Below are 15,212 nucleotides of genomic sequence, written 5' to 3'. Positions count from 1 at the left end.
ATTTTATAAAAAAAAAATTAAAAATTATAAAAATTTTGTTACATATTAATATTTAAATGATCAGATGCTTTAAAAAATGTAATATATTTTAATTATTAGATCGCTGTTTTTACATTTTGAATACTATTAATTCAAATTATTGATAAGTCTAAAGAAATTTATAATATATATTTATTTCTTTTTTATGTTTGTATATTTAGTTATTTAATGACGAATGTTATTTCAAAAAATTTATTATAATTATTATGTAAAAATACAGATATTTTTTGAATAAAAATATATAAGTAAAAATTATAAATATGATGATAGATATATATTATTACTGTAAAATAAATTGTTTAGATTGTAAAGTTTAATATTTTTGTGCAAATTTTAATATTAATAAAAAAAAGCGTTTTGAAAAATTAAATTATAATTTGTGTATTTTCAGATTCTGAGTGCAACAATGTTTACAGTGTTGTATTTAAAGGGATGACTCAAGACCCCCTTCCCCAGAAGCTGATGTATAATGTATAAATCTTGTATTGTATACTAGATTTTATAAAAATAATACTTTTGAAGACTCCCAGAAAAATGTTGAAAATCCGCCACCGAATGTATTGGTTAGGTAATTTTTCTTTAATTGTCTATGTATTCAATTGTATTGTGTGGTAAAACCAGTTATGTTCATAATATTATTATTTTAAAATCAATTTATTCCAACAGTGCATTAATTACACTATACTTATGCAGTTATGCTTTACATTAGTGTACTAATTGTGCTTGCCTAATGCCTATCTGTATGAAAAGAATAATTTTGTATAATTTATCTCCTTCAATATTTAATACGTTACATACATACATACATACATTTACATAAACTATTATAAATTAAAAACGTAAATAATATTCAATATCAATCAATGTATTACTGAATAATACCTTAAATATTTTTTTGTCTGAAAAGAAATAATACGTATCGTTTTTTTATGTTAGAATCTGACTTACAAACAATGTAGGTATTATTCTATGATATTATTGGAATTTTAGACTTGTATATAAAACAATTAATACCCACATACAAACATTACTATACATTTTAATGATACTCAGTCACCCAGTGTCCAGACAAAATAAAGTTTTCTTTATTGTTGGTAATTAATGGTTTTCGGATTCAATTTAATTAATTCGTTGCACTGTACTCGATGATGTAAGTATAAAAATTCGGTTTCAATGCGAAAAACTTAAAGCCACCTTTTCGGAATAAATTTATAAGTATGTCTCTAGTGATGTATTATATAAGTCAGTTAACAGTTTAAATTTTACTTTACGACAGCTTTAAAATTCACAGTTGTCAATAATCTTCGTAACAACCATAAGTTCTGTTCTCTTATTATTTTTTTTTAAATTTTAACACGAAAATGTATGGTTAATGACAAAAAAAACATACAGTTGCTGCTTTCATTCCCGTATTTACACTACTGACTGTACCTACTATATTATAGTATATTGTATATATAACAACATAGCGTAAATATAGTTCAAATGTTTTTTAGTGCTGAAGTTCTTCCATAATAATTTCTAATAGATAACCTTCCTGATAGTATCCATTACTAAGTATAGGCACATACTACCTATACTAACAAGCTGTTAATGACATTTAAAACTATACAGCCGTCAGCCGTTCAAAAGGGATGACCGGAATACAGGACCAAAAGAATTGTTGAGAACAAATATATATATTGATTCAGTGGGAGACATCCAAATACCCCGGATTGGCCCGTGGCCGGATTACATAGTATGTACTACGCTTCTTTGTCCTAAATACTATACCTACACGACAAATAGTACTATTTACTTGTTTTCTATAGAATGTCAATCGTAAGTATTTATCATTCAAATGACTGCTTCGTAAATTAACATTTTGTATTTATTTAGAACGCATTTAGGATGGGGGTCAGAATTAATCAAAGGCGTCAGAAACATACTATTATCACGACAAATTTTATATTATTATATTTGAAATTACACAGTATTGAAGCTACTACTGTCTACAGAGTATAGATAGTAACATTATGAATACTAAACCAAAGATGATAAATGATAATAGCTTATAAAAAAAATAAATATATTTTGAAGTTCGAGTGATTTCCACTCGTACTTAATTTTTTTGTTTAATGTCCAAAAAGAAGGATGATTGTGGCTTACTAATTTTGAAAAACTATGGTTCCTCCACCCTCTGTTTGGCCGTTGGTTAGATATCCATTATCAAGAGTAGTTTGATAGATATTGAATATTGATGGTGAATAAAGTGGTGGAATATTTCGAAGTCTGATATCATTTTTCGGATTGTACCTACCTTATACCTACTGAACACTTTTGTAAAACCCATGGACATACGTGCGGTATCAAAAAAATCTACCATATCTGTTGCATAATTATTCTTAAAAAATCCATTCCCTTTAATACTTTGTTTCTGGTAAAAATGCTAGACTATCGAGTTTTCTACAAAATATAAGTACTAAAATTATTATTATTTCTATACATATTTTCAAGTTCAAGGCTCAGTATTTTTCTATGCATGTTTTGGGTAAGGTGATAAAAGCACACTTTAATACAAATACTATGATTTCCAAATTTCCAATTGATTTTTAAATACTTTAATCAGAGCCTTTTCAAAATCCACATGTACTATGCAGTGGCTATTTTTGTGTGTAGGTACCTACCGTCAAATGCTACAATTTGGGACAGTTTTAACTTTAAGCTTACATAACTTCTAAACCAAGATAGCTACAATCTTGAATTTGGTGTCAAAAGTTTACTTTTGGATTGCTCTTGGACATCTTTATGGTTTTATACATTTTAGTGCTACCTAAGTACATTTTTTATTGTTTTTATTTTTGTACCAAATTGTATGCAGGATGCTACAACTTGGAGCAGTCTACTAAGAACGCTTAAAAATCATGTTTCCAATACCAATTAGAACTCGGGACAAATATAAACTTTAAAAAAAATTTATTATGTAGTATTTAAAAAATATTAAATTTATCTAACAAATATCTTGTATATTTATAGAAAAAAAAAATTCAAAACGTACTTTAACTTATAAACCAGTGTTTTCTTATAGATAAAATTTTTTTATCATATTACAACTAATTATAAATATAAAAATATAAAAAAATGTTAGAATATATATATTAACAACTAAAAAAATTAATATATAAATATATGTATAATATTGTGTATATATTATATGTACCTATGTCCCAAGTTGTATCACATGTATAAATCAAAAGCTACAAGGTTTAATATTTAATCAAATTGAATTTCGTTTTTATAACTTAAAACATTTATCTATGAAAAATAAAGAACACAAATTTGTGATTTAAAGCATAGTAAGTTAATGACTAACCGATAAAATTTTTGAAGACTATTTAATATTTAGAAATAGTGTAAAACGTGGTGACGGTTCTCCGTCATTATTATTTGTGTTTTGGGCTATATCAGGGGTCACCAAATAGCGGCCCGCGGATGAATTTTAACCGGCTAGCAGACAAGGATAGAAAAAGCCAATAATTTAATATGTAACCTAACCTAATCGACATACTATAATAAATATTATGTACTTCGAATTTTTATGACCCTCAAACATTTTCTGAATTCTTAATGTGGCCCACGGAAAGTATTAATTGGTGATCCCTGGGCTATATTATCACATCGAGTCCATAGATAATCTTGTGTAAATAATTATATAAAAAACAAAAAGTAGATTATCTCAAATACAGCGCAACCACGGCGAATAAACTAAAAATAAATTGTCCTGTCCCAAGTTGAACGCATGTCTCAAATTTTAGCATTTGATGGTACTACGACACACTTTGTGCACTACGAAATTATAAATGTGCACTACAAAAAATGAAAATGTGCACCACCTGGCACCTTTATACTTTATAGTATTTTATAACATTCTACAACAATACCTTGGACGAATTGATAGTACCTAACTATTAACTATATACGCTCAAATTTAAATATGTGCACTACGCTTACGCCACTACTTACGGAAAATCAAAAAAAATATCAACTGCCAACTGGTAATAGCACCAGTTATAGAAGAGGATCAAGATAAATTTCTTTCTCATTAGGTAGGTACATTTTCTAAATTTTAATTAATAGTTCTTAAATAGACTAGGTTTTTCTTTATAATAAGCAAAATACAAATGTAATTAATACCAGTTATATAGGCTATTGTTTTTACTTGAAACCGTATTACATATTATATAGTTATTGAAATTCCGTCGGCAATAATGCAAACTTACCATTCATAAACCATTCTTCAGCTTCTGATAACAATTTTAAGCCGTCATCTGTGGTGAAAGTAAGTTCAAAAAGTAATATCTCCTTTAAAGGGCACGGTGCCAGATTTTCAAATTTTCCGCATTTCTCAAAAATTTGAAAATTAAATTTTTATTGTAGTTACCACATTAATTATAATATTTTTCCACTTATTTACTACCCGACACCTATTTAAGGGGGTTGTTAACTGTTAAGGTGTATTATATCGAAAAAAATTGACTTCACGGGAATAATTCTCAGTCCTTGTAGGATTGTCGGATTTTGCCAACTATATATTTTTTTTTTTTTGAAAGAAGAAGACTTCTAACAGCTCACATCGAACTCCGATTTTTATTTTATTCAAGATAATGTTGGAAAACTTATTTAAAATCTTCTATTAAAATTTTATTTTTGCTCCGTTCAGAATATAAAAAATTGATTTTTATTTATAAATTAGGTATAAATATTTAATAGGGCTGTGAATTATATGCCCTAAAAAACCTTAAAAAATGCAATAAAATATGCACTGAAAATGTCAAAAATTATAGCATAAAATTCACCTAAAATGGTTTTTAATTTAATTCTAATATTTGTATTAATACTATAGGATATTATACATTAGTACATCTCAAAAAGAATAAGTAAAAACAATAAAATTGAATTTTAGGATAATAAAAGAATATTTTAAACTGTTTTGATTGTGATAGTAAAAATAATTTGATTGGAGTGAACCTGACATCACACAAAAAATAATTAAAAAGGTATTGACTGTTTAATTTTTTGAAATGTTAAAAAAGATTTTTGAAAATTTAGAGTGTCACAAAAGCAATTTTTATTAGCAGTGTGTTAGAATTGAATAACAAAAATAGATAGGAAATTATTAAAAATTTTCAGGAATTTCAAAACTTACCTCAATAAGAATTTAAAAGAAAATGGTTAGATTTTAAGGTGAAATAAGTACGTTCTGCGGTGGAAACTTTGCTGATTTTTTAGAATATTGAATAACCATAACAACCAATTTCTACTTTAAAACATTTAGCACAAATGTTGATAAAAAAAAATAATAATAACTGTTCATTTTATATAAACCTAAGTTCAGATTTGCATATGGCGAAAGGAAAACTCAAGAAATATAATACAAAACAGAAATGGTTAAAAAATATTATTTATAACTAATTAATACTGAAAATTTTCAATGGACAATAAATATTATGTCATTAACAATTTAAATGGCAAACAAAAAAATTATACAATTTAACAAGACAAAATGTAAGAATTTGTCAATTGTTACAATTGAAAAAATAATAAAAATACTGGTACATTTATTGATACTATCAAGTTTACAAATAAAATAGTTTTGTTTATTGCCAACTAAAAAATGTTATATATACAATAGACCCTTAGAAATTTCAAGTTTAAATTTTGAAGTAAACGAGAAGCATTAAGAATAATTAAATAGGTCAAATAGTGTAAAGCCTAAAAATAATTTAATTTTTTTTATGACAATAATTGTTTTAATTTATCTAAATTTAAATTATTGAGAGTAGATCATAAACTAATTTTGCATATTTGACATAAATAAAGTACATACAACATACACTATAAAATTGGAGTTATTTTCAAAGGAGCAAAGAAAGATAAAAAAATTAGATCACAGTATTATCAGATGTGAATAACAAAATGACAAATATTTTTTTTCTTGGTGGAGGGAGTGGAGGTATGTACATTTAAAAATAACATTGAGTTTACAAGGACCCAAGTTTTGTGAGTAAAAATGTAAACATAAAAAAAATCAAATAAAAACTTCTTACAAATAGTCATTGAGTATAATAATATATTGTGTATATTATGTTTACATAAAATGGTATAAACAAGTAAAAATAATACTCTTGTTACAGAGCTTGATGATGTTGAACATTATTGCAAAACGCTCAATACTTAAAACAAATGATGTTATAAAACTTAATCAAATATATAAATAATAATATTGTTATGAGTAGGTTAAATAAATAAAAAATTCACAGTAATATTATACTTAGTTTCTTTCAATAATAAACGATAGTTATAAATATTAATTTACCAAGTTAAAAGAAGATGTTTTGCTATCTTTTTTTTGTATTATCTCTAAGCAGTATAAGTTTATATCGTTTTACCAGTACAGTTATGTATGTACAAAAAACGCAATAGGTAAAAGTATATTCATTATCAATTAGTTCCATGCTAGACTAAATAAATATAATTATTATAAAATAAAAAATATTGGAAAACTATAAATAATAACTAATAATAATAATAATAATAAAAATAATAATAATAATTTGTTATACCTAAATATTATGTACAAAGTGTTCAAATTGGAAAACACTTTAAAATATATGAACAGAAGGGAGAGGCCCAACAAAAAAATGGCACATAATTAAGTTGGCTAAGGTTCTACATTGTTTTAGTCTTTAAATTAAAAACTATACAATTTTTATTATTTTCAATTTTTTCTTCTTTAATATTGGTCTTTTAGATTAATGAACCATTATAATTCCACTTAATACTGCCTAATATTTATACTTAACAAAAATTAATTTCAACAAATAATAGTATAATTTAATTTAAATTGATTTGCAATTATCAGTACATTTTAATTAATAATATAAAGCAGCCCAAACCAAACTGGTTATTATTTTTTTAAATCAATTGGCATTATATGATCTTAGTTTTTTATCTATACTTGAGAATCTATAAAAATTAAAAACGGAAGCCACCTTATGAAGTTGTCCATAACATCAATATGAACATGATATGATTCAAAAGAACTTCAAAGTCACCAGTTTGGTATAGGTCCAGCCAATTAATATTAACATTTTATATATATTTAACATTAATAGGGGATTACGGAAGACAAATAGGAATAGTGCAACCAAGTTAAGATGACCAGTTGACCCCACATGTCTATCGCCTGGTTGTATTAATTTTGGTCAGACTCACCAATGAAGATTTTGACTGTTGGGCCGAAGAGTTTAAAATAAGCTCCTCTTTTATGCATGGTTGGTCACTTTAATTTAGTCGCACTATAGATGATTAAAATCTGACTAATTGAAAATATATAAAAAAAAAAATGTATACAATTTTTTAAGGAAAGTTAAAATAATATTTTTGTGTTTTAAAAGATCAATAATTTATAATGAAACTCTATTTATCATTTATATAAATATTTATATAAATGTATGTTTGACTAGAAGTCATATAGCTGCCTTTGGAATAGTTGAATTGTCTTACGGGGAAGGAGGTGATAAAACAATATTATTATTATAACGTATACTATGTTCATAGGCTCAAGTAAAAATCAATTTATGAATGTACTCATGCATAAAATTCGCGATGTGAAGATTTTAAGTATGGGTTTGTGGCAGGTGAACGTTTAGTTTCTTCTAAAGGATAAGAACCCTCGTCCTTTTTACGCATTCTGTACACAATAAACATAACCACTAGAATTGCACACAACAATCCCACAACAGCACCTCCAATAACAGCTGAAACATATATATTGTTATATGATTAATTGATTACAATTAAAAGGTATTTTATGGTTATTTATCACAACAAAAGTTGTTTTTTTTATTATTACCTGCAAGAATGCCAGGTTGAGCGAAAAATGAAGATGTTCGCTCAGGATGGCTGTTTGGACTTATATAGACTCCATTACTGCTAGAATGTTCATCAATAGCATTGGAAGGAGGCGGTGGAAGCGTAGACGTAGATGTAGTGTGAGGTACTTCAGGCACACTAGGTATACTAGGTGCCAAATTGACATCATTGATGTTTTGTTTAGGCTAAAATAAAAGTATAAATATGAATCAAATATTAAGCTTTTTTAATAGTTTTATTTCTGTAAAACTTTCTCAAATACATATTTTAAATAAAAACTAATATAATATTAATAGTATACAAATTCATAGTAACTGTCTAACCTTATCTTTGGTCATAAAAATGTAAAATATATTGTAGGTAAATTGAATGTGTGATATAAAATTGAAAAAAAATTGAAATATGTAGTGCAGTAAAGAAATAAAGAAATAGTGAAACGTACAAACATAAGCTGTATATCATTTAAATTGTATAGTAATAAACACATATTTTTAAAAGTACTATTAGATCATGTTAATATGCTATATTAAATAGTATTGATAAAATGTTTATCATTATCAAAAGCAAAAGTATTTTGTAAGCTACATATGAAATTAAATGAGTCATCAACCCTCAATGTCCATTAAAAAGAATATATGAAAATAAATTATGTATATACACAGTGAATACAGTTGTTTGTTATGACTAACGGCTGTACAAATACAATAAATATTAATATAAAAAGTTAACTATAGTTCATTAAAATATACAACTACTTCCACTTTATTTATCAAGAAAAAAAAATTGAAAAGTTGACTCAACTTAAAAATGTAACCTGTATTACAAACAATATTTACCATGTACTCCTAATAATTACTAATACTACTAATATTGGTAATTTTTATATTTCAAAAGATTTGTGGATGTTTGCAAAGATATTAAAGGTAAAATACAAATTTTTCAAATTGTTTTAATATACCACTTGTAATAAGTGCAGTCACCAAGATATTATGAACAATTAATTGCAGTGTCAGTTGAAATAAGGAAAAACTTGCTAACATAGTAATAGTATTTTGCTGCCCTCAAAAATAATAATAAAAAAAAAAGATTTCAGATTAGCGATGCAAAATTAGAAGAAATATGCAATTCATCAGGTGAATTTAACATGCAATATATTAATACTAAAAGTTTCCAATGGTTTTATAGAGGTAAGCATTGTGAAGGTAAAAAAATATACCTACATGTGGTAATAAACTTCCCGGAAATTCATATCAACAAAAATGCTACATACAACAATAAATTAAAACAATAACAAATACATATAATTCACATTCATAGAACATAATGTTCCCTATTATACTAAACAACTAAATCATAAATGCCTTTTGAAATATTTTATGGAGCATTTTTAAACAAAATGCAACGATACCAAAACATTTTAACTCCTACTTGATTCAATGATTGAGACATTTTTAATAAAATTATTAATTGACTATAATAAATATGAACATGTCACATGAATATTATATACGTTTTTTTTTATGTACTATATTACAATGTATAAACTAACAATTTATTCTGTACCTATAACATTTCTAGTACCCATTAGAGAAATGTCATTTAAATGACAAACATGCATATTATATCCATTTATATCCTAATCAAACAATAGTCTACTAACTAAATAAATATTATATTACTTATAAATGTGAGTTTATTAATTTTAAGTATAAGATTATCTTAATGTTACACCTCATGTTGTACATACATAAAATGGATAATGTTATCATTTTAATAGTATCTATTTTAGATTAATATAATATGTATAATGTATATACATAGTAACTGTAATAAACTATATAATACATTTATGCATTTATAAATTATACTACTAGAATAAATTGAAAGATAATCTATCATTATTTATTAATTGTTGGTTAATGTAAATTCTAATTCAAACATACATTAATACAATTACTTTAAAATTATTTCTACTATTATTACTTTATATTAATACTAGACTTAAGAAACAACTACAGAAAACCATGAAAATCTATGAAAAAGAGATGTTATCATATTATAACCTACTTCATTAGATAAACAAGGAAATTCATTTATCATAAGTGTAAAATAGTTCCTCCAATGATTTATAAATAATTTAAAGTAAAAAGGCAAAAGTACCTATAATTTAAAAATAGGTTCAAAAATATCAAAGTATCAAATACTACACATAAGTGATAATTTAGTTTATCATTAATCATTTATTTTTGGTACTAAAATATTTTTTAATTAATATACAATTTAAACTAACATCTATTTAGTTATATTAATTTTTAAATACTTAACAGTATCTTTATATTATTTAATAACCTATAATTGGACCATTAATTTTAATAATTCAATTTAATAGATGTTAAATTTAATCTAGCATGATATAATTGATTTATAAGGATAAAAATCAACCTAAATAATTTATTCACACGCCAATATACTATTTTAGTAAATACATAAGCATTAATCTAAAACTAATATACCTAATATTTTTTAGTGACAAATAGAAAAAATAACATTAGCTCAGAAAAATGAATATTTTTCCTACTCAACAACAAAACAACACATTTCTGTAAATTTTGAAAGCTGAAAACAACTTTTATAAAACATATACTTCTTGTATGTTACACAAATGGTACAGATATAATAGATAGAATTTCAGGGATGTCCAGATGTCTATGGACAGATTGTATGGAAACAGTGAAAATATATGTTTATAATGACTGGAGATAAGTAAAATATAAGTTTATACAACTGTACCTGTTCGGGGAAAATAGATTCTTCATCATGATTCTTAACTGTTGTAGTCGTAGTTGATGTAGTAGGTACAGGAGTAAATATCTTTGGTGTACTTTCTGTATCAAAATCTCCGTTATCATCATCATCTTCATCATCACCATCATCAATATCTTCTTCATCTTCTTCAGAATCAACTCCTGGTTTACCTTTGCTCTTACCACCAACCTGTGCATCTTCATCATCAGGTCCATAGCAGACCCACTAGATTCCATGTCTTCGGCACCTGTTCCTTTTGATGGTGGACCCATACCACTTCCTTCTTCACCTAACATCATATCATCAGCATCTAATTTATCGTTATCACTATCATCTGAATTTTCAGATTCATCATCAATAAATAATTCTTCCTTTGATGGTTTTAATGGTTTAGTAGATGAAATATTTTTATCAGATTCTGCAAGCACCTATAAAAAAAAATACACGTGTTCATTACTACTTAATGACGATATATTATGCATTTTAAGAATAAAATATATGATACATGGGTCATGCATTATAACCCCACCATCAGGAAAAATTAATTGCTCATAATTTATTTCCCTATCAAGTGACTTTTATTGTTTGATATAACTGTTGCATATCCCCAGGGTTAAATATAAATGTATGAAAGTATAGTAAAATCAAAATTTATTAAAATTGTTACCTTAATAGCATTTTATATCAATTTACAAGAGAGCTTCATATGAGAGAGGTAGGAGTTATGTTTCAAAGTAATTTTTCTGAAAGTTTGAAACATATAATATAGAATATTATAGGTACCTACTTAAAAATACAAATTTTAGTTTAATAACCATCGTTCTTTGAAAAAAAAAAATACATATTAAACGATTAAGATTTATTTAAAAATCGTAAACTATTTTACTAAATAGGTTGGTCTGTTAAAATGATATTTCAAAAACAGGTAATAGGTAGATCCAATAAATGTAAATATAAATTAATTTTGATATATTATAATACATAGGTAAATAAACATTATAACATATTCATAATAGGTAGGTAAGAACTCTTTAAAAATAAAGTTAAGACAATAAATTTGAAGTTTAAGAAGACGTCGTGATCTCATGTATCGTCTTCGTCTTACACATTTACGAGTTTACGACATAGCAAATGTTCGTTCACTAGTTTCAATAGTGTACTGTTAGTTTTGATATTAGAGTGAATTGACCTATTTTCAAATTTAAAGTTAAGATTATTATCCAGGGCCCCATGTAGCCTTTAATTGATTATATTTTTAAATAAGTTTGATCCTTTTGAAACTATACATTTTAAAATGATCATAGTTTATTTAAAAATAATAATATCAATAAAAGGTTATATGGGGCCCTAGATAATAATCTTACCTTTAAATTTCATAATAGGTCAATTCACTCTAATATCAAAACAAACAACACACTATTGAAACTAGTGAACTAAAATTTACTACGTCGTACGTGTGCAAGACGGAGACAACATATTACGCAGGTCTTAATATTTTTTAACGAGTTTAATTTGTTTTTAAAGATATTTAAAAACCAATTGTGTAAATTTTTCATTGATTAATTTAAGTTGTTATTTTCAACAATTATAATAGATACAGTATTTGTCTATTATCGGAAAAAAAATTGAGATCCTATCAGTTATGTAATTAATAGCCAACAATGTACCTATTATTTTAAATGAATAATAACATTGATAACAAAGAATGTATGAAAAGTTACTAAGTTGGTAGGTACTTATCAAGAATTCAAAACAACTTTTATATCATGAATACTCATTACCTACATTAGATAATTTAACCAGTTAAGCCATTAAGACACACAATTATTTTCTTTGTAACTGCTTACCTACTTAACTTGAACAATTTACAACACCAGACATAAGCATGTTTAATTACTTTATCAAGTTTCAGAAAAATGTGTAGGTAATATTACCAGATTATCTACTTTAGATAAATGTACATTCTACACATGAACGCAAAAGTTTGAAAACAAGAGATTTAACTATCAAATGTGGAGAATATGTTCTGCAATTAAGCCTTATGTGTTATGCAATATGATTCCTCTATCAACAACAAATGTTGTTTAGTATAATAAATGTCACTTGTAACATGTTTAAATATGTACCTAAGTTGATAGATCAAAGATAAAAGCTAGTTATTTTTATCTGATAGTGGAACCTATGATTAATTAATATATTTTTACTAATAACAAATTAATAGATAGGTATATAGTTGAAATTAATGATGATTAGGAACATAAAAAAATGTACCTATTCTACAAGTAGAAAAAATATAACTTTTTATGAGAATAAAAGGTCATGTAGATGGTTATTGGATAATGAAAATAATGAGAAGCATAGTAAGCATATCAATATTAATTGAAAATATTTTATGAAATAGTATTTGGATGGTCTACTGTAGACATATACGTGGGCACTTATAAAAAACCAGACATCAATTATTACTTATTCGATTAAAGCTCAATCATTGACCTTCGGCAACATTAAGAAAATCGCTAAACATAAATCTATAATGTACCTACCAATACTGTAACTCAATTACTCATTTAATAAGAAAACAACGATATCCGAAGAGTAGTAAGAACAACAAAATGGTTGCAATAACATACCATAGGAAGGTATTGTCGTTTACCTATAGACCACACAATATAACAACAAACCCCAGTAAGATAGGCATAATTTTAGACTGTACATTGAACAGACTTTAAGGTTCGTGTCAACCAGTACTCTTAGAAGAGTTGCAATGGGGACAAGACGACCGAACAATATAAAATCTACCGGGTCGGTCCGCGACTGTTGCTACTGGCACTATCTACGGACATACCAGGAGTACTTGTACTTACATTGTGCACGAGAAAAACGCAGACGACCGCCAGGCAAACGATTTTCGGTCCCATGGCGGCGCAATACGGCGTCCGTGTTGACAATAACCAGTGGCGACAGTTCAGAGGTGATAGCTTCGTGTTGGGCGGCAGCGAGCGTATGTGGCCGAGAAAGGTTTCCCTACGGTACAACGGGAAACGACGGCTACGGGTACGGTGATGGAGAAAAGGCAGCGGCAATGTTGGTGCGCGCGGATCGCGTTGTTATTGTCATGGACGCGACTGGTGTTTGGCCGCACCGTGTGTGCACTGCACTGTGCTAGCGTACAGGGTGGTGTCGTACCGATACGCGGGTGCATGCGACGACAAGCGACAAGAACAAAGAAGTGCGGATGTAGTGGACACGACGAACGTACGAACGGACGAACAAACAAACGAATAACAAATTTGACGACAGCGGTAATGGTTCGCACAAGTATTTTGACGTCCAACGGAATCGGAATGTCAATCTTAATCAATGAACGGGGAGAGGTGGGTTGAGAGTGTTTTTTTCTTCTTTTTTCTCTTTTTTTTTTTTTTACTCTATTCCCCGCCCACTCCCCACCCACCGCTATAATGCACACACTGCACGCGCGCGCACACGTCGCTCTCTCTCCGTCGCACACCCACACGCACCCACTCGCTGGCACGGTCGCTCACTCTATCCGACGCCGGGACTCCACGACGACACTAGCAGCAGCTGCGGCCCGCGGTCGGCAGTCGGCACCACCAGAACGCCGTCATGACGATTTTTTTTTTCCAGCTCACCGTGTATGCCGCTTACCGCTTAGTAGGCAGTTGTACTACACTCACGTTCGAGTCGTTCCGAGGACCGTAAAGCGGCAGCTGCTGCAGTTGTCGTTTATAAAAGAACACTATTCATACCATCGTTTCCAGTGGTCGGCAAACGTGCGTCGTTGTTCAACGCCACCACCACGCCCTCGGTATGTCGAGTCACGTCTGTCGTTGCGAACCCCTGCAGGTGTTCGATGGAACAGAATAATATTCAACACGACGACGGAACGCATATAAATATATTAATAACAATAATATTAGAATATATTATAAATTTCTAACGTCATACACATTGTATGTGTATTGTGTACACGTAAACACGTGCGACCTTTTCTCATCCCCCACCCTTCATACCAACACACACAAACTGCATCGTTTACAATTAATTTTTGTTGTGTAATGCTACTCACGACAATATTATATTATTATCAATAAATTAATATATTATTTTTGAAGCAAAATAATTTGGCCTAAATAATTATGTAGTAGATACACCATGCGAATCCGAAATTACAATAATACAATACTGCATATTTATGATTTATCATGCAAATGTAGTGCAACTGCACTATATGTCTAAATTGGTGTTTCGGACTTTCAGATGGGACTAAAAAATACTGTAATATTATATTATGTATACACAGCATTACGGCCTTGTAAGAATACATAATATTATAAACTATACCTATTACCTAGTACCTATAGGCTATAGTAGAGTATTCCTAAACATAAAATACCTATTAATTTTATTGCTTTGTATTTTAAAATTGTTTATAT

The 15,212-nt window shown here is 27.8% G+C and overlaps 1 protein-coding gene across 1 annotated transcript; it reads right to left on the bottom strand.

The window, feature by feature from the left end:
• Positions 1–6,128: 6,128 nt before the first annotated feature.
• On the bottom strand, positions 6,129–14,188 carry LOC114124037 (syndecan-like). Its single transcript, XM_027987233.2, is given in 5 exon segments — positions 6,129–7,838; positions 7,934–8,138; positions 10,744–10,976; positions 10,979–11,186; positions 13,623–14,188. Coding segments are annotated over 5 exon segments (870 nt in total). The 5' UTR covers positions 13,677–14,188; the 3' UTR covers positions 6,129–7,668.
• Positions 14,189–15,212: the final 1,024 nt, after the last annotated feature.

This window comes from Aphis gossypii, chromosome 1 (assembly GCF_020184175.1).
Source record: "Aphis gossypii isolate Hap1 chromosome 1, ASM2018417v2, whole genome shotgun sequence".
Taxonomy (NCBI): domain Eukaryota; kingdom Metazoa; phylum Arthropoda; class Insecta; order Hemiptera; family Aphididae; genus Aphis; species Aphis gossypii.
The sequence above is the reverse complement of the archived record's forward strand: the minus strand, read 5'-3'. Positions and strand labels throughout refer to the sequence as shown.